General features: G+C 34.7%; 5 protein-coding genes and 1 pseudogene across 6 annotated transcripts; 4 read left to right on the forward strand and 2 right to left on the reverse strand.

Moving 5' to 3' along the window:
• The first annotated feature begins 1815 nt into the window (after window positions 1-1815).
• Window positions 1816-2419, forward strand: LOC104760628 (uncharacterized). Its single transcript, XM_010483586.3, has one exon. The coding sequence runs from the start codon at window positions 1999-2001 to the stop codon at window positions 2299-2301; it is 303 nt and encodes a 100-aa protein (XP_010481888.1). The 5' UTR covers window positions 1816-1998; the 3' UTR covers window positions 2302-2419.
• Window positions 2420-4108: 1689 nt separating this feature from the next.
• LOC104760630 (uncharacterized) lies at window positions 4109-6887 on the forward strand. Of its 2 annotated transcripts, none has more exons than XM_019239899.2 (4): window positions 4109-4636; window positions 5323-5621; window positions 5691-6449; window positions 6524-6887. In XM_019239899.2, the coding sequence occupies exons 2-4, from the start codon at window positions 5346-5348 to the stop codon at window positions 6650-6652; spliced, it is 1164 nt and encodes a 387-aa protein (XP_019095444.1). In that variant the 5' UTR covers window positions 4109-4636; window positions 5323-5345; the 3' UTR covers window positions 6653-6887. The 2 variants fall into 2 exon arrangements, with proteins under 2 accessions (XP_019095444.1, XP_087355547.1); XM_087499421.1 differs by having other exon boundaries at window positions 4119-4602.
• LOC104760631 (NCT transcriptional regulatory complex subunit A-like) lies at window positions 4218-4675 on the forward strand (annotated as a pseudogene).
• LOC104760629 (uncharacterized) lies at window positions 6831-10472 on the reverse strand. The gene is made up of 8 exons (XM_010483587.3): window positions 9621-10472; window positions 8714-9387; window positions 8422-8608; window positions 8136-8339; window positions 7858-8031; window positions 7574-7771; window positions 7385-7498; window positions 6831-7302 (listed from the first exon to the last, which is right to left on the reverse strand). The coding sequence occupies exons 1-8, from the start codon at window positions 10266-10268 to the stop codon at window positions 6976-6978; spliced, it is 2526 nt and encodes an 841-aa protein (XP_010481889.2). The 5' UTR covers window positions 10269-10472; the 3' UTR covers window positions 6831-6975.
• Window positions 10473-11083: 611 nt separating this feature from the next.
• Window positions 11084-12511, reverse strand: LOC104760632 (structure-specific endonuclease subunit slx1). The gene is made up of 4 exons (XM_010483591.3): window positions 12201-12511; window positions 11625-11731; window positions 11342-11515; window positions 11084-11247 (listed from the first exon to the last, which is right to left on the reverse strand). Exons 1-3 carry the CDS (start codon window positions 12443-12445, stop codon window positions 11346-11348), a joined length of 522 nt encoding a protein of 173 aa, XP_010481893.1. The 5' UTR covers window positions 12446-12511; the 3' UTR covers window positions 11084-11247; window positions 11342-11345.
• A 4869-nt stretch (window positions 12512-17380) lies between these two features.
• Window positions 17381-18221, forward strand: LOC104760633 (uncharacterized). Its single transcript, XM_010483593.3, is given in 2 exon segments — window positions 17381-17760; window positions 17763-18221. Coding segments are annotated over 2 exon segments (675 nt in total). The 5' UTR covers window positions 17381-17400; the 3' UTR covers window positions 18078-18221.
• The last annotated feature ends 2934 nt before the right edge of the window (window positions 18222-21155 follow it).

Raw genomic sequence — 21155 nt, forward strand, 5'->3', positions numbered from 1 at the left:
TCTTTATATATTAATGATAGTTTTTATCAAACTTCAGATGTGGGACTTGGATTGTATTCCAACAATCTCCCCTTCAAACCAAGGACCACATATGGGATTTTAACACGCCTCGTCGAGATGATAACTCCATCTCAAATCGATCCCACTTGAACCGATAATAAACCACTTCTTGGGCCCCCATTACTCGGATTAACAAGAGGCATGTCCGTATCTACTTTTCTAGGTCCACCAGAACTTAAACCTTGGACTCTGATACCATGTTAAATTTGAGTTCATCTTGGGCTTGTAACTAAAAACCAATTGGCAATTAGTAAATTGGCTCTAACCCAATAGTTTTTATCAAACTTGAGATATGGGACTGTATTCCAACAACTTTGGTCACAGTTCCCGCAGAAAGACTCCCAAAAGGGTAAAGGTAATTTTTTTTTCTTCATTCCTGTAGGATACTTGGCAAACATAAATTAGGGAATGGATGTTTTAAATGCGGCTCGACGGATCATGTTGTTAAGGACTGTGTGGGTGGTAATCAGTCTTTCAAAGTACATTCGTAAAAGATCAAAACAGACAGCACGGAGGAGGTGAAGGCTATATGATATGGTATTTGAGAGTGATGTACCTGAAATGCCCAAGAGAGAGCATATTAGTCATGAGAGGGATGAGAGGGAGAAGATTCATAGGAGAAGTCCTCATGGTAATGGGGAAGGGCCGGAAGGCAAAAGACGCCACAGAGATGAAGTTGATGGATGGTAGAAGACAGCATGGCCGGGAAGAGGTAAGAGAAAAGGAGAGGAAATACACACAGAGAGAAGAAAGAGACAGTAGGGAAGATGAAGAAGACGCCTGTGAAGAGATGAGAGATGCAGATAGGCGTGAGGAGATGAGACAATGGACATGAAACACATGGGCTTGGCAGTATTACATTCAGTAAGTTTCAAACTATATGTAACTTGAATAACACACACAGTAACACATCAACAGTACCTATCAATTAACGAAAGTTTTGGTCACCTAATCTTTTTGGATATAACGATGAGATTATTTGAAAGGGATAATAAAAAAAAGGTACGCCGTATGTCTTGGCTAAAGAAAAGACGACAGCACATCTGTCGTAATTAGTTTAATCACATTATTAACAGAAGCTTAATTTAACTTTAATCTAGAACAAAAATTAATTTAATGCGGCAATTGCTGAGAACGTTCATGAATAGTCCATACCAAATTCCCAATGTGAAAACCCAATAATGGTAGTAAGGATAAAGACGTGTGGTTAAGAGAATTGCTTCTTCTTCCATCATGTATAGGCCACATGTAAGGCTGCATTCTACGCGTGGCTTGTTTGTGGAGAAGAGTGCAGCGCCCACAACAAAAACGTGAAAGAAACAAAATTAACCAAAACAAAAATGAAGGTACCTAATTGCAATTGTATTGTATCCCTTGCAAGGTGTGGTACAATGTTAGTTGCACTAGAAAGAACCTGACACAAAAAAAAAAATATATATATATATATATATATATAAAATTTGCATTCCTTTAAGATTAATGTAATATGATGAGTTTCAATTCTCATTGCAAACTAAAAAGTCATTTCCTTATAATCATTTGAACCAAATCGAACCGAGATTTTTGTTGTACAAGATATTTACCCTCGTCGGCCCAATGAAAAAACCCAAATCCAAAACTGGACTATCCCACCCCACGGCTGGCTCATTCATCTCCTCACACAACAACTTAACCCTCACTAGCCCACGTGTGTACTCTCTCAACCATTCCCTTATCCTCAAAATTGTATTTACTTTCAGAAAATAAACCGAACCGTATCAAATTAAAATAAGGGAAGACCACACTTTTGTCTGAACGAACACACAAAATAAAAAATCTTTACTTTGACATCTCTCTCTCTTCTTCTTCAATTTCTTCACGGTTCTTGCTTTTGCGTTATCCCCAAAATTGGCAACCAAACCCCTCTCTCTCTCTCTCTCTCTCTCTTGAAACTCCACAATGAGTCCGATCGTCATAACCCAGTTAGCCACAGGTATCAGCGTGTTAGCCGGTGCGGTCTTTATCAAATCGGTCATGGACCAAAAGCCTATGGCTGGTGGTGGTCAGTTCCCTCGTTGCCCGACTTGTAACGGTACAGGACGAGTCGCTTGTTTCTGTTCTCGATGGTCTGATGGTGACGTTGGATGTCGTAGGTGTTCTGGTTCGGGTCGTGCGGCTTGTAGCAATTGTGGTGGTTCTGGAACAGGTAGACCTTTACCGGCTCAGCTTACGGTTCAGCCACCACCGAACCGTCCTTATTGATTGTCAAACAAAAATTTGTATACTTTGTAAACGATTCTTCTCTCTTGAACTCTCGATTACTCCTCTGTCTTGTAAGTTGATTATATATATACACATAGATGAGAACAGATTCATAGCTTTTATGATTGCTTCTTTTTCTTTGTGTTGGGTTTGTACTGTTCATATTTAAATTGTCATCAATGGTGGCTTAAATTAAATCTCTAGAACTAAGACGATGGGGTTTGATCCAAAGATTCATATAGCTAGCTTCTTTTTTGTGTAATAGTTTTTAGGGTATTGTTATGGATGATTCAGTATTCAGTAAAATGGACTTTGTTTGATGTGTTGGGTTCATCTCTAGTTACTCAATCTTTTGCCATGAGATATTTTTAATTATGGATGGCACAATTTGTTGCAAAATGGTAAGAGAATACATTGTACAAGAACCTCAAAAAGTTGTAAGAGGGTGATGTGGATCATGTGATGGTTCTTGTGGCCAGTCTGGTTTGTTTTGGTTCTGATTTTAAAATTGGACATTGGTTCTGTTTCTAAAAAGCTGCAAAGATAAAAAGAGAAAACGGATTAAGTATGGTTGTTGTTACGGCTGCAAACTGATTCAAAAAGACATTACAGCTTCAGTTAGTCCGTTTTACAATTTGATGATTCGGAAAAGCGAAGACGATATAGTTTTTGTATAAAGTCATCTATAACACAAACAGGCAATGAAATGAGAGAGCGTTAACTAAAGAGCTACGATTGCAGTAGATGGTGTCTTTCAGGATTAGGCTTCCTACAGCCACATAGAAGTATAATATCAAATCCTTAACCACACTTATCTCTAAGGTTCATTTGTTATTTGAGGGTGATTTGAGTAAGATATGCCACTCCTTAAATCCCTTCAGCTTTTGAAAATGGTATTAATCTGGCATAGGTGTGCTCCATTGGAGGGATGGTGTTCCGTTTTGTTAGCTTGGAGATTGTACAAACTTGTAGCTTCGGAGCATTATTGTTAGAATAACCACTATTTACTTTTGTAGAATTAGGATTGTTTGTCATACATTGTTATTTGCACATTGACTTACCTCCAGAGTCCAGCTGATGGCGAGTGACTAAGGGAAAATATCGGTTAAACAATTTCAACTTAATGAACTAGAAAAGTAATAATGTGACCTGAGGAAAATGGTAAAATTTAGCCACAAAAGAAATGATATGAAAAATGTTAAAGAGGAATTCTTTCGAAAACAATTTCTAATATCGTTTTTGAGTTTTTGTTATTGCCAGAACCGATATAATTATGGTATAACTTAGATATTAAAAATAAATATTATTTTGGTTTACCGAGAATCAAACCAAACTGCAATTTGAATTTTACTTCGGTTAATCGAGAATTGCGGTTTGGTTTGATTCTCGGTAAACCAAAATAATATTTATTTTTAATACCTAAGTTATACCATAATTATATCAGTTTTACCAAATTTAAACCAGTCTAGTGCGATGTGTACGCTCAGTTCCGCATTTAGTTACCTACGTAAATAATTTTCCTTCGTATTGACTTGTTTAAGCCATTTTTGTAAGGCTAAAAAAAAAAAAAGCTAGTTTCTCAATCAATAAAATTATCCAAATTTAACCTATAACCTAAAATTATCCGGAAATTAAATTCGGATTTAAATTCTAAACTGAAATTAACTGAGAGTCGAATTTTATTGCGGTTAGTTTGACAATATTTTCAAAATCAAAAAATTAACCAAAACTAAATGGAACCGAAGAACCAAAGAGTCCCGGTTATCAATCAAAACCGTGCACCTTTCTCTTAAGCTCTCACATTTTCACTTTCCCGCGGTGACAGAGCGCGTAAAACCATAGAGAAACCCTAAAAATGTAAAATACTCAACTTTACGAGAGATCTCATCTCACCACAAAACCAAAAATCAAAATCTATGGCGGAAGACCAAGAATCACCAATCCGACCGGAGTTTCCAATAGGAAGAGTGAAAAAGATAATGAAACTCGACCAAGACATCAACAAAATCAACTCAGAAGCTCTTCACCTAATCACCTACTCAACCGAGCTCTTCCTCCACTTCCTCGCCGAGAAATCAGCTGTCGTAGCGGTGGAGAAGAAGCGTAAGACTGTTAGTCTCGATCATTTGAGAACCGCCGTGAAACGACACCAACCTACTTCCGATTTCTTACTCGATTCGCTTCCCTTACCGTCTCAGCCTGGACGACATACCAAAACTGCTTCCGACAAGAAAGCTCCTCCGCCGCCGCCTGTTGGGACTCGCCGTATTGATGATTTTTTTCAGTAAAGGGAAGGCCAAGGTTGCTGATTCAGCCTAGAAATTTTATCATTTTTGTAAGATTTTGAATTGAAAACTTTACTCTTTGGCTCAAATCAGTCTTATCTTTGTTAAATTGGTAGTGTGAGAATGTGATAGTTAAAATCTGAATTGGAATTTAAAAAAAAAAAAAAAAAAAAAAAAAAAAAAAATCTGATTCTTGTCCTGTGATAGTTAACATCTCTGCATTGCTATAGCTCTGGTGTGTGTAGAGGGAAAGCGAGAAAGATTTGGGTTGTGTATTGTTCTTCTAACTACTCTAATATGAATATACTACTTGAGTGGTTCTTGCTCTTCTGAAACAGAATGTTCTTTCCGTAGTTTCTTGGATTTCGTTCTCTATCGTTTAGTCTTATGTTGTATGTTCAGTGTTATGAAACAGACATGTTCAGTGTTATGTTGTATCGTTTAGTCTTATGTTGTATGCTCTTGAATATCGTTTATGTTGGATGTTCTTGAATATCAACTTTCTCTAGTCTTTCATTCTGATGAGCTTACCAGAATAGAAGTGAACCAGTCTGATGGGTAAAGCCAGAAACTTTTAACAGAACAATCTGATATATCTCAAGATCATTATCCATGGTCGCATTTTTCGATAATTCCTCTGACGTTCATTTTTACTCCCTGTTCTATGTCTAAAATCGGTTCAAACTTCATGTGTATACAAGCACTGATCATCCTCTATTGATCATTAATCATGTAGATGACGAGAAATAGAGCATAAAGATGCAAGGAGCTTCTTATATTCATCAACTCTCAGGGGAACCTATCTTTTGCTCGAGATGTAGCTGTGGGAATTTGATGGATGAAGTGTTACAGTTTCAAGGAGATGGAAGTGGAGCTAGTGTAGGAAATGGTGTTGATCATGCTTCACTCATAATCACTGATGATTTGAAAGTGGAAGTTACCTCTGTTGAGTTAACACTTACTGCTCTTAAAGATATTGGCTATGCATATTGCGATAAGTTGGTTGAGAGGATTCACGACTTCAATTTCCAAGAGGTAATCCTTTTATTCAACTAGACTTTTTTACCTTCATGTTCTTATCCTAGTTCCTCTGAATTTTCATAGGTAGCTACTTTGCTGGAGTGTTTATTCACATCGGATACGCCACTGACCGATACATTTCTGAATAAGAAAAGCTCATATGGTATGAAGAGGATTCATAAAATGCTGATTGCTGCCATCCATGAAGATAGAGGGGAATCAAAAGCAGATCAAATGATTACACTAAATGCATATGTTAGGAAGAAGGAAGGGAACATTCTGTTTGTTGAATGTGGCGAAGACTTTGTTGATCTTCTCTTCACCTTTCTTGCTATACCTCTCGAATCTGTATGGGGAGTAGCCAGCAATGGAACCATTCTTGGATGCATTGGTAACTTGTGCAGAAGCTTTAAGGAGTTGAGTGTTGTTGATTCAGGAAGAGAAGCTAAATGTGTACTTCCTCATTACTACAAGTGTCAGAAGCAGCTGCTCGATGTTGTCACTACACATAAGCCACCAACTTACTACAGTTATGTTTCCTTTTCTGTGGATCATTTTAGAGAGTATAGTCTGTCTGAAAACTCTGATAAGCCAGTTGTTTATGAGTGGGAAAAACTCGTGCCCGTGATTTCGATGGATCCAAAATGTGAAGGTGATAGTAACACTACTGATGAGTCAACAACACCTAGTGGTGGATTTATGAAGAGAGGGACAAAATTTATGGTAACTGATGATTTGATCATCACACCTTCGAATTCAACCTCAACCATTGGATTTCTAAAAGAAAAACAGGTCCTATTAGACTCTGTAGAGGTTCAAGATATCATCATTAGAAAAGAAGAGGTAAATGCTTGATGATACTCTTCTTTGGTTTCGACATATATCATTGCCACTTGACATTCTGATGCATGCTGCAGGCCATTAGGTTATTAGAAGCTTCATTAGTGACATTCTCTGCCTTGACCACTAGTCTTCTAGCCATGGAATCAGCTTCCACAAGTGTACCTCAAAGCCGACTTTTCAAGAAGCCAAAGATTGAGACTTGAGGAGCATCTTCATTTCAACCCGAAACCTGAGTTCTTGCTAAATTTGAATGCTAGAGAGTATTTTGATAACTCAGATTTTTTATTAGTTTCTTGGACATCTACTTTGTTTAATCTTTTCATTTTAGCTACTTCTCCTTTGCTTTTTATTCGTGAGACATTGAACTTTAGGATATTGAACTAGTTTCTTGCAAATATAAGCAAGTTTAAATAAATTTTATAAACCGATTTGTTTCTCTGTGGCCATAAGTATCATTCATACATATAACCAAGAAACGTAGGAAAATGTTTTCATCAAACATAGGGAGAGATAAAAAGGAGAAGAGTCATTGTAATCCATCTTCCTTCCATATTTCTCTAAGGAGCTGATATCTTACAGTCTTTCTGCGTCCATATCCTTTCGGCATCCACTCTGACGAATTGGTTGTTCCAGGAGCAGACAGTATAGAGTTAATAGATGTATCCAAGTCATCGAGCTCATCCTCACTTGTGTATTGTTTCTTGAATACCGATGATCCGGATTCAGATAAAGACGGATTGTTCAACTCTCCTATGAAGCGTTTTATGGAATCTACAGACGGCATTAAGTAGACCGTGGGGGATGCAGCGCAAGGGAAGATTATGATGCATCCATTGTCTTCTTCTGTTGAAACCTGAGTTGAAGACAAAAGGGTCAAGAACACACAGACACTGATTATTACGGCCAAAATGTGAAGACGGTTTACTAATACTAACCTCGGAGTTTAGAACATCGAATAGTCTTCTCGGGATTCTGTGCGGGTTAAACTCATCTGGGACAAAGTTTCGAAGAACTCTCTTTATAATTGGTGGACCAAGTGTTGGACAAACCTTCAGACAGGAACAAAGAGGAAGTAAAGAAAAGTTTTTGGAACAAGAAGAATGAGTTAATTAAGGCCAAATTACCTCTTTTCTAGTGGATTTGTCTGCAAGCATTTTGAATGGAAGCATCATTAAATCGCCTAACGAGTTGAGTAAATGGAACAGTCTGAAATTTTCACTTTCTGGCTTCTCTTTATTATTGCTATCGTCATCTTTGTTTCTACCAGATTTGTCCTCCCTTGGTTCAAATTGATCCTCAAGCCATCTGGACCAAGTTCCAATCTACAAAGGCAATAATACTACTATTAACATACCAAAAGAAATGTTATTGCTGGTTGACAACACTCTGTTCATGCGAGCTTAAGTACCGCGTTTTTTAGCTGTGCGCCTGCTCCAAAACTTGCTTTTCCTGCTGGAATTGGAAGAACATTTATGTCACTGATTGGATCAGAGACAGGATCTGTTGGCATTTCAGCCGCTGACTCACGGAGTATCGCATTGAACATTGCTACATCAAGTCTACTAATTAACTGTTCCATCACCTGAATGAAAAAGAATCTTGAGTAGGTATAACAAGATATATCACCATGGAGTTGTGATTACGGCTTTGATAAGAGTCTTTCAGGAAAAGTTAACTATCTCTTACCAGTTTAGCAAGCATAGGTAGACAACCACACTCTTGTCTTGAACCTCTTAGTGGACAAAGTCTTTCACAGGCAGCTCTAAAGGCATTCTTCCATAGCTCTATAGCATAGAGTCCCTGGTTCCTATGACCTAAACGTCTTTTTCCCGAAACTTTCCTCGAGATAGATCCTTTAACCGCTGCAGATTGCATATGCGGTGTCATACTCTGAAATGAGATTTATTTCGCATGAACGGGTTAGATTAAAAATCTTTTACAACCACATTTGTAAATATGTACTTTTGATTACCTGCCACCAAACTGACTTGACAACTCTGGAAAATATCCAAGACTCGAACTTCTCCAAAGCCGCTAGAAATGCTCGAAAATCTTCCCATTCATCTGAACTGGATTTTTCAGGGACAATCTTCATTTTCTCCATACCACGGCTTAACATTGCTCTAAGCACAATCGAGTTTGATAGCCAAAATGTTAACCTGTGGATATATTTATAGAAACAAACAACATTAGCAGAGCCGTACTGAACAAAACCAAATGCATTGCCCACCATAACTATATATGTTGATATGGTTTAATAATACCTTGGAACATCATTTCCACATGCTTTAGAAACCAATATCATTCCAGAAACCGCGGCTCTAGCCGCACTGGCTCTCTTAGAGTGATCTGTTCCTCTGCAAGCATGAAGATAAAACCTAGCAAGACGACGAGCTGGAGCATGAACCTTACTCATGGAGCTACTGTGCTCAGCGACCACAGAGTAAACAGCTGCTTCAAGAGCTGCAGATTCCTTCAGCTCATCTTCAAGCGTCTCTGTTCTAGGCTCCTGCGAAGTTAAACTTACCTTGTTGCTCACTCCACTCGCCTTTTTGTGACTTTCATCTTTGGCTCCGTCAAAATGCAACTGAATAGACTTAAGCTGCTTGAGTCTTGGGATACCTTCCATTCCTAGAGTCTTTCTTCCTAAGGCAAGAGTGTTTGTTCGAAGTTTCATCTGTTTTCGCGCTGCATCCGGAGGCAACGTTAAAGGACCAGATTTGATCTCAGAGAACTGTTTCTTGAGCTGAAAGGCATTTGTATCACCCTTTTGTTTTTGATCAATCTCAACGACCACTTGATTGCTCTGTCTCTTTCTCTCTTCTTCTCTCAGTAGATTCTCAATCTCGGAGACGAGTACTGCTTCATTGTTGCTGTGCTTTAGCGTTACATGTTTCCAGCCTTTCTTCTCATCTCCGTTCACCACCGCCTCTGTGTTCTGTTTTTGATTCAACGTGTTAAAATATGTAAGTCTTACTTCTTAAGAATATACAATTATGAAACTCAATTTTGTAGTTTTCTTACATTGTATCATAATATCTTTTTAAACCACAAGCCAAAAACATAAACGTGTGTACCTCAGATCAAATTCGAATAATCAAAGAGTAATTGTAAATAGATAAAATCAAATCAAATGTGTTACGTTAACGCCACTAATATGAAAATGCGTACCGTGGAATTAGCATCACACATAGCTGAGAAAGAAACTCGCCGTGTTGAAGAAGACACTGACGAAGCATCGTCATCGTCGTCCGTCAACGACGCCAAACTAAACTCACTACCTTCTCCGGATCTTCTCGAGAAGCTCATCTTCGGCTGCGACGAACAGCTACTCCGATTTCCTTCATCGTAATCCTCCTCTCCAGCCGGCTCAACAGTTAGGTAAATCTCGGAGCTAGCATCATTCCTTGAGCTTTTCTTGAAAGTAAACGGTGCTCCCACGGGAACCGAGTTGGTCAACACGCCGAAATCAGCGAGGTTGACCGAGGCCGTGCCAAGAAGTTTGTTCTTGACGCCCTTGTCTTTCTTTTTCGCGTCGTAGACTTGAAGTTCAAGAAGATTCTTGTGGAACTTGTTGTCGGCTCCAACTTTGGGTTCTAACGTTAATTTTAGCCTAAAGGACTCGTTGAACATGATCGTGTCTTTGCCCACGACCGCGATGAAAGAGCCTGAGTTGTTTTCGCCGTTTTCCCATTTGAGAAGGACGCATTGTGCAGGGACTTGGCTTGTTGGCCATGGTTTTAGCTCCTTGATTGAGACAAGATACTCAACGAACACTCCATTGTCTTTACGACTCTTTGTTCGAAGACCCAACACCATTTCTTTTTTGTTTTGTGTGGAAAAAAGTGATTTGTTGATTGTGAGTTATTAAAGGAGGGTTTTGATATGGGTTATAATGGAGTTCATGTTTTGGAGGGGGTAATAAACAAAACCACCGGCGTAAGACGGACGTGGGTTGCACCATTGTCTTCTTTTTTTTTTCTTTTTTTTTCTTCTTATTATACAAGGAGCATATTAATGCTCTCATATACCCTGGGATATTTTTATATTTCACAGGAACTAGTTTATAACGGATTTTAAAATTGTGTTGAATAAATAATTTTGATTACACTTTTTGTTGTGATTTGAAACAAAAGGTATTAAATTGGATCAAAACTTCGACAGATTGAAAAGAATATTTTATGTGGCAAAATCTCTCGGGCATTATGGCAGATTGAAAAGTTAGTTTATACTTTATAGGCATGTTGGGCCGCATAGGTGGTGTCCTAAGTCACAAAACCCGAACCCCAAACACATTACCAATCCCTCAAAGATGTAAACGTGGTGCAGACTACAAGGATGATACTTGATATATCCATTCAGTCAAATTACAAACTACAACAAAATGATGGAAGGGGAAAGGTCACTATAGAAGTTAGAACTTCCCTTATAAGCCAGCCAAAGCGTCAGGACAACAAAAAGGTAAATGAAAACTAGTTCCTTTGGATCTGAAACACTATTTATGTTGGGTGTCGAACGCTGACTACTTTCATTACCACAATTTCTAACAACCAATATTCAGTTCTCAATCTTATTTCTTAAAGATGTTTGTCTCTACTTTGTTTTTCTATATAAACTGAAAGTCAAAGAAAAAATGAATCAACCAATCTTGATTACAGTTGCTTTGAATTTGGTTTTTTCATCCTTTACAAAAGCTGTAAAAATCAACGTTCATGGGTTCGTGCAATGCAGTTTACAAACAATGAAACAAGTAAAATCCAAATGCTAGTTACACTCTTTTCCCTACTGTCATCAAGTCCTATCATAAATATTCATTACATAAGTAAATTCAGGGGCTGCACAGAACATCGGTGATTCCGCTGATTAATTAAGTTAGTTGTTGGTTGGTTTACCTGGTTAAATTTTCCAGTCGGTTTCAAGATGACTGCATTCAAGTGATTCCTCGACTTTATCCAATGCTCTCCTCCGGTGTAGAAGCAAAGCATCACTCTGACTCATCTCCTCATCTTTTTTTCTCCGTGGTAACTTTCTCGAGAAGATCTTCCATTTCGATTCAAACGATGCAGCTAAAAGTATTAAACAAGGAAAACTCTCATCATCCATAAGACCATAACCATACATAAATGCATTCACAAGGCAATGTTCAATTCATAGAGAGATGAATAAAGATGGTACCTTGACTTAAACAAGTGAATCCAGTGATGATACAAGCACAAAGCCATGGTCTTCCAGCACTTGAAGCTTTTGCACCACCTCTGATTTCACCATTGTGCTGCTTTAACCTGCAACCAACAAAAACCACTTTGATTTCATATTGCTTGAAACATATGAATCCAAAGCTCATTTTTTTCCAAGCAGAACCCAAATGGGTAATCAACAAGCACTTTGCTTTATAGATTCCTTGAAAACTATGAATCTAAAGCTCGCGCCTTTAGAAACAGAACCTTGATAACTAATCAACAAGCACTTAGCTTTTCAGTTTCCTTGAAATCTATGAATCAAAAGCTCAAGCCTTTCGAATAAGAACCTTAATAAGTAATTAACAAGCACTTAGCTTTTTAGATTCCGTGAACTCTATGAATCAAAAGCTAAATGGGTAATTAACAAGCACATTGCTTTTTAAATTCCTTGACATGTATGAATCTAAAGCTCAAGCCTTTCGAAAACAGAACATAATAAAATGGTGATATACCAAAATAAAGTCATCTCAAATTCAAAAGAGTGTGAAGGGAGAAGAGAAAGATGGCGAACCGGCGAGCAAAATCTGTGGTGATGCCAACATATGTTTTGATGGGTTCGTTTGTGGAGAGAATGAGATAAACGGACCAGGATTTGGGATCGGGGATTTTTAAATTCTCTTGCGATTTCTGCGAAGAAGATGGTGAAATCGAGACTTGGGTTTGTGGATTTTTCAAAATTTTGAATTCGGAAGCTTTGGGGTTGGTGTCGCGGAGCTTCACGGACTGGAACGTCCTAGATAGCAGCAACCTCGTCATCTCACTTCTCTCGTACCATTCTTTTTTTGTGCACCATAATAAACATACAAATTTCTTTTCTTTTTTTTTGGTCAAACAAATGAATACAAAAATACAAATCCAACCCTTTATCTTTTGTTTTCTGAGCTTTTAAACCCTCATCTTTGTTTTGGTTTTTATACCCTCATCTTTTTCTTGGTTTTATACCCTCGTTAATTTTTATGTTTTTCGTCTAAATGATTTATTGATAAACTTGAAGGTGAAATACAAGTTTTCTAACAATAATACTATATACTGTAATAAAACTTATGGAATGTACCACATTGCTTTTATTGTTTTCGCGGATACCATAAGAGATCAAACTAAAGACCAAAATAACTTTGAACTATTTATCTTCTTCTAAGATACTTACAATGGTATAGTTTTAAGCTATTGAATAAATAATTCAACTGTTGAAGCAATGGGATGGGATGTTGAAAAAAAGAAAAGAGATAAGATGGAGACAACTCAGTTGAAAACATTCTAACTCCACCTAAGTGCAAAAGTAACTGGTTTGTTCGCCACGTGATATGTTCAGAATGATTTTTTTTTTTTTTTTTTTAATTATAGGATAATATTTAGATAAAAAAATGTGTTTTGTTTCTATTGGATGGTGAGATTTCAGATATTTTTTACCTAATCCAATTATTTGAGATCAATTATCTTATAGAATCCAAAAATTTATTTAATTTTTAATACCAATTTATCTTTTCAATCTATATATAGAGACTTGTTTTATTCAATTTGGACACACACAAAAAACCCTATCTTTTCTACTATATTTTTTTTCTATCAGCCTTCATAAACTCTTGTTTGAAATAAAACTATATTTTTGCTCTTAGAATTATTATTTGCAGACAATTTCTATATTTTATTATAAAATAAAAAAAATCTCAATTATTATATAAATTTGTTTAATTTTTAATTATTTTAATTTCATTTGATATTAACTATGATTAATAATATGTGATCACAAAAAAATATATAAATAAGTTGAAAAATATGAAAATAAAAAATTGGTGAGGTAAGATGTTGTAATTTTATTAAACAAAACTATTGTAGAGATTAAAAGTGATGATGTGTTGAATTATGATGTGGAAGAGATAGAAGATGATGTGGAGTATTAAAAATAAAAAAAGTGGGTGTTGTAATTTTAGAACCGTTGTACATAGTGTCAAACGAATCTAACATGATTTCAAATTAAAGTGCAACTGAAAGAAAAAGAAATATAAATAATTGTAAATTATTTTAATAAGCTCGAGATTCTCTTTTTTTTTTCCGATAATTTCTTATTAATACCCCTTGTGGAAGTTGAACAACAATATTCATTTGGAATTTGATATGGATAATGAAAGGGGAGCTTGTTTAACTAACATTGGTAAGAAAACTAGATTTAGAGGGTGTATTCAAAACAGAATTTTGGAGGATTTATGATTTTTTTTTTAAATCTTATGTTATTAAACTAGTGATTTTAAAATAACATCTCGAATCCACTGTTATTGAATATGAAATTTGTTAAAAATCATTCAAAATCACTCACAATCCACTGTTATTCAGTCAACAATTTGCAAAAATCATAACAAAATCCACTGTTATTCAAATCCAAATTATATATTTTTTTAAGAAAAACGTAATAGTGATTGTGAGAAATTTTGGGTACATTTTTGTTAGGGAAATCCTATTTAAAAAATCCCACCTTCTAGAATAAATTTTTGAAGGATTGGTTTTGAAAAAAAGCAAATTACAATTTTACAATAAAAACAAATTATGGACTCTCTCTATCTCTATTATCTCAACCTCTGAGATAATAGTATTGTACCTTTCTATGTTCTCTTATCCTCTCTCGTTTACAAAGGTTTGCAAAGACTAAAGAGTGAATCTTGATTCATTCACGGTGAGTTTCTCTGTTCTTGTAATTCATTCACGGTGAGTTTCTCTGTTCTGCTTACGGTGGTGGTTTCGCTCATGAGAATACTCTGGTATGGAGTTATATTTTCTGAGCCACAATTTTGACTTGTTTGGGCTGTTTTTTTTTGTGTGTGTTAATTATAGGCTAGTTGTTAGGTATCTACACTCTCATATCGTAACAAAATATGTGTGGACATGTTTACCTACCTAACACGGATATGATAATGGTCTGTTTGGCCTTACCTTTGAACTGAAACCCATGGTTTACAGTTTTATGGGTGCCCATCATATTCGTAGGCCCAAATTACCCAGAATGCACGACTATTCCTTTATTGGTCTCGCCTTCCGATTCCTAATTCTAGATTTTTTAATAATTTTTATCCGTCTCTACAGGGATTCACTCACAAAGTAAAGTGTTCCCAACCATTGCATCTACTATTTACCATGTTTAGTTTAGTTTTTTTCTTTCTGAAATAGCTTGGGGAACAATCCATCGAACTGTTCATAGCACACTGTATTTCAGAAAATAACAGAACTAAACATGGTAAGTAGTAGATGCAATGGTAGGGAACAATTTACTTAGTGAGAAAATCATTCCATCGACATGTTCATAGCACAAGTAATTAGTGTCGTTATTATCGTATCATGCGTTTTATGACAAAAACACGCAATAGTTTGAAACCGGCAAGGCAATTTAGCCTAACAACATGTGTTTTTTTTACTATTACAAATCCATCATTGCGTACTCATGCTATTATTCCCTACGTAGTCCAACCTATTGTCGGCTTTGGAATTTACCCGCGTATTTGGTGAGGGCACTAATGTAATCTTCGTCATACGGTAGTTACCCAATATCTCTAACGTTGTGTAGTTTTTGTGAAAACTGTGGTATTTACTAATATTACCTATTATTTTTTTTATTTCTATTAAAACATTATTTTATTTGATAGAAATAATTAATAAACTAAAAGTTAAGAACAATAATGCATTATAACTCTACTAAAACAAACAATCAAAAATAAACGACAAATAATATGCTTGTGGTTTGGTGGTATTTAGATCTAGATCAAAGCGTAAACTTTCTCTCTCTAAATCAAATTTTCAATATCAACCCAGTTAAAGTAAAACCTTTATAAATTAATACTCTATAAATTAATAAACACTATAAATTCATAAATTTAGCTGGTCCCGACTCAGGACAGTGTAAAAAATAATAAAATTCGATAAGATAATAAAATAATAGTTTTTTTTGAAATCACCATGTATAATATGATCCCAATAATATCATAAATTAATAATCATGTAAATTACACATCTATATATATATATAAAGTTAACTTTGCTCACTTCTCCTTCTTCCACATCAGAATCCATCTAAATTATTTTTTGTTTTTGGCATAAAAAATATTATTTTAATATTCATTCATTGCATATTTATTAATTATAATTAATAATAGTAAAATAAATAAATAAACGAATTAACTAAAATTAATTAAATTTAAAAAAGTATAAAAAATAATATAATGTTTTAATAAATAATAAAAATTTTAAAATAGTAAAAATAATACTATAAATTTTTTTTAGTAATAATGTTATTATCAAAATTATAACCAAAAATGATTATATTCCAAAATTTAGAATAAGTTTTAGAATGTAAGTAAGATTTTAATGTATGATGGAGTAAAAAAACAAGTTATGTAATATATATTAACATTTTTACAGCAGTTTTGTCAAAGAAGTCTTGAAGTTTAAAGGTATTTATAACCAATGCCATTGTCATTAAAAAAAATTAAAAATTGAAAAAAAATCGAAATAAACAAAATAAGGTATGTAAATCGGTTAAATATCCTCTTATCCATCCAGAAATCTTGACTTCAATATAATGTTCCTAAATTATCTCCATCTCCAAGCCTAATTTTTAGCAAAACATAATCGATTACTCTAATAATATATCTTAAAATAGAGAAATTATTTAGATTCCTAAAATAACTCATAAGGTATATTATCAACTGGAGCAACAATTTTATAACATGATATAAAACATATAACAAATATATATATATATATATATATATATATATAATATCAAATGCTTTTAACCCAAAACATTGGCAAAAACAACATATTAAAAGTACACTATGTTTTTTTTGAGAAGAAGAAGTTGGGATTGCATCACAAAATTAACATCTGCAAATAACATATGAGATTTTAGAAAAATATGTAGCTTGGATTAGTGAATAGATTAAATGTTTCATCATTTAAGCATTCTTGACTTAGTTTGAAATTCTATTATGGCAGATGATGCATTTGGATAACCTCATTGTAGCGACATAACAGTAAAAATGTTCATGAAACTTTGTATATTCACATTTAATGTAGGATATCGATATGTTTAAATGGTCTCTATAATTAGGTCAACGATTGATATTGACGTTAGAATTTTTAAAATTAGGTTTTCATGGGATATGAATATGGAATGAATTCTTTTAAAAATAAAAACTCAGAAGATTGTCGACAATATTATTGCGACACTAGACAATATATGTTATATATAGATTAGTAAAAGAAGTACGACATTTATATAGATTTATCTTTTAATCTTCAAAATATATTCATATTCAATGATTTTTATCGATAAAAAAATTAACTAAAATCCCACGTAAAGTCGCAAATAGATATAACAAAGAAATATTATCTCTGAGTAAAGTAAGTTATATATTTATACTCAAAAGTTGGAATGATTATATTTGAGCTCAACAATTTCTATTGATAAAAAAATATTTTAAATTAAAATCTCTCTCGTGCACGGGTACAAATTCTAGTCATAATATATATTCAACTAATATAGCTATATTGATATATATATAGAACATACAATTTAAGTAAACTAATTAATACATTACCTTATGATTTTGGTCAGCATATAATTATAGTCAACCAAATAATTATGTTGCTTCATCTTATCTATGTCACAACAATATATAAGAAAGGTTGGGTAAACATTTTTAATCAAAAACAAAAATGTGAAAATGATTATCAACTTCTCTCCAATAAAAATGGTGGTTACTCTGCTTCTTCTTGCATTTGGCCTTGTCCAGGCTAGATACCCAACTTCATCAACTGAACCATTTCATTCTTTACCAGACAGAAGTGCAAAAATATCAGTGAACCAATATCCCGGTGTGACACATCCATTTTTACCTCCAACACACCCACCACCACCACATAAGAACGTGAAGATATCAACGAACCAATATCCAGGTGTGACACATCCATTTTATCCTCCATCACACGGAAAACATCCACCACCACCACATAAGAATGTGAAGATGTTAACAAACCAATATCCAGGTGTGACACATCCATTTTACCCTCCATCACACGGAAAACATCCACACCACCACATAAGAACGTGAAGATGTCAGCAAACCAATATCCAGGTGTGACACATCCATTTTATCCTCCATCACATGGAAAACATCCACCACCACCACATAAGAACGTGAAGATGTCAGCAAATCAATATCCAGGTGTGACACATCCATTTTTACCTCCAACACACGGAAAACATCCACCACCACCACATAAGTACGTGAAGATGTCAGCAAACCAATATCCAGGTGTGACACATCCATTTCTACCTCCAACACACGGAAAACATCCACCAGCACCACCTAAAAATGTGAAAATGTCACCAAACTCATAATATACATATAGTTTTGTCTTTCTGATTATAAAAATTACGCCCCATAAACTCATAAGTTTTCTAATTAAAATAAATGTAATACATGACAATGTAAAACTTGTTTGGTATTATTGTCCATTTTCTATCATAAATCTATATTACCTATATCATATACATAAAAGTAAGGTTTCACTCTCTTTTTATTAGTCCACTTGGCAATAATTTTAACTAAAAAATACTATATTTATATTAAACTACAAATTAAAAAAATATTTAATCTTGACATTTAAGTCATATGCTAATATAAAACTAAAATCATATAAATTATACATTAACTATATTTCTCCACTCAATTGTATTAAAACAAATAATAAACTAGAATTGTAACTCTCATTTTTTTAAATGTAATTTTCATCATTTCTCTTCCTATAAATACTCATTATTTAATTCTCTCATCCTTTTCCACTATATCTCAATTTTTATTTGTGTGTTTTTTTGTTATTTTTGTTGTATCGGTCTAAAAAGTCAATTTAAATATCATTGTAAAAGCTTAATTCTAAATTTTAATTTTAGAGTTTGTATGATGTGTATATCTTATATTGTTTTTTATTTTATGTTTTTAAAAGGTTTATCTTCATTGTCTATTTTAGATTAGCATCTTATCCCATATATATATATATATATATATATATATATATATATATATATATATATATATATTAATAGAGAAGCACATTTGAAAAAAACTGACGTGTCAGCATTACATAGCTCATGACAATTTTTATCAAATAACCCTCAAAACATTAACTTATTTACAACTCATATCACTGTAAAAAAAAGTTAAAAAAATCAAATCTATAATCCTATCCTGAGTTTGTCGTCTCCTCTCACTCTAAAAAAAAGTTAAAAAAATATGGTTTGAATATTAACAATTGGGCCTTGGGAAAACAATTGAAAACCCAATAAGTTACTTATACCAAATCTATCCTAACTGGATTTAGTTTTCATTTATGTGATAAACTCCATTCTAAAATATCCAATTATAAATACAAACCCATCATACAATAAAACTTGAATGTTTCTCTCCAGACCATGACACATCAGCATTGTGAAGCATTTCTGGAGATTAGTGTTGGGCATGGGACGGGTACCCTTGCATTTTCTTATACCCTTTACCCGACCCGATGCTAACGGGTAACAGAAAAAAATTACTCGTACTAGACCCTTAAATAACGAGTACCCGAAAAAACAGGTACCTGGTAAAAAATAGTTGATCCTTTAATTACCCGACCATTTACTTTTACCCGGAAAAACGAGTACTCGGTAAAAAAATTGTCAATAATCGCAATAATAATTTTATATTCCGATATCCAAAAAAAGGAAAAATTCATAAATATATCCAACATATAGTTCCAAAAATTATAAAATTGCAAACTTTAAAATAAAAGTAATATATAATTCAATTGGGTGTCGTATATATCATATCAGCTAGTCTAAGTTGAACTTAGGCTTTAACTTTAACTCTATAATCTATTTATAAATTAATAATAAATAATAATAATACAAAATATTAAAGGGTATTAACGGGTCGGGTAACAAAACGGGTAAAGGAACGAGTAACGGGACGAGTATTCAAAACTAAACTAATACCCTATACTCATCCCTTACTCACGGGTAATTAATTATAATACCCTTTACTCGACCCTAAAGCTGCGGATACCCTTTTTTTGGGACGGGTACGAGCCGAGTAACGGGTCGAATACGGGTAACGGGTATTAGTGCCCAGGCGTACTGGAGATGACACATCAATTAAAGCAGGTAACCAATGAAAATATTTTAATTAATACAGCTCATCATTCTATTCCAATAATAACCATACACTAACCTATCAAATTAAAACATTAATACATATCAGCTTTTTTTTGTCTAGGTGCATATTTGTTCTCTTTCATGATTCAATTTCTTCTTCTTTCTAATTAGCTTTCATCGTCGGTTCTGATCCAATCTTTAGAAAGAGAGCCATGGGATCACCAGCACTGCGGATTCAACGTTATTTTCGTCGGTGTAACAAAAAGGTTTGTGTGATCGTGTGTTAAAAACACTTGTACCGCCGACTTCGTTCAACAAGGAGGGAGAGAGAGGGAGAGAGAGAGAGAGTTGGTGTTGAACCTAACATCACCGCAAGAAGGAGAGAGGAGAAGAGAGGTAGCAATGAGAGAGAGTATGGGAGAACAAGAGAGATCGTAAAAAATAGAGAAAAAGGAAGAAGAAAAGATGGTGCTGAGAGATGGAGTTGGGAAGCGGCGAACCGGATGACAATCAACGTAGAAGGAGACGTTGCAGAGGTGGTGGATCTGGTAGTCATTACTGTGACTGTGGCATGCCACGGTGGTGGTGGAAGAGCAAAGTTGGAGTAGATCGGAGCTGGAGAAAAGATGAAATGAGAAAGAGGAATAAGATAATAAAGCAGTTTGGAGAGGTGCCTTTGGAGGCTCTTCGGCGCTGGATGTGACAACGAATTAGAAAGAAAAATACTCCTGCGTGATCACCATCAAGCCATGAGCTTGTAGCCATTGACGGAAGTCCAATTGGAGTTGTATTCACGAAGTTATGTGGGTTTTTTCCTATGCAAGAAATTACTGGAACTGCCCAAACCAGAAACCCTAGAAATCAGATTCGAGGTTGTGTCCTTTTAACAGTGTTTGGTAGTCCAAAACTTATCCGATCGAGCTGAGATTTGGTGGAGAGCTTCATGGTAGTACTGGCTACAGATTCAACGGTGAAATTGTGATTTTAACGGTTAGTTGTGTTTTCCACTGGTGTGTTTTGAGACATTTGTATGGAGTAAATAGTAACATTTTAATGTTTGGTTTGACAAACGAGGTTGGATGGAACTGAAGGTTTGTATGAGTGTTCTTGAATATTGGGTCTGAGATGGGAAAGGAGAAATGAGTTTCAACATTTAAGTGGCATAGGAGGAGGAGAATTCTCGAGATAACGAAACACAAGAAGTTACGAAAGATGAGGATATGTCTGAACCAAAGAAAACGAAGATAGATACTGAGATAAAAAAAAGATGATGAAAAGGCTGTGACGGGA

The sequence above is a fragment of the Camelina sativa genome, chromosome 18 (assembly GCF_030686135.1).
Source record: "Camelina sativa cultivar CO46 ecotype springtype chromosome 18, ASM3068613v1".
Lineage (NCBI taxonomy): Eukaryota > Viridiplantae > Streptophyta > Magnoliopsida > Brassicales > Brassicaceae > Camelina > Camelina sativa.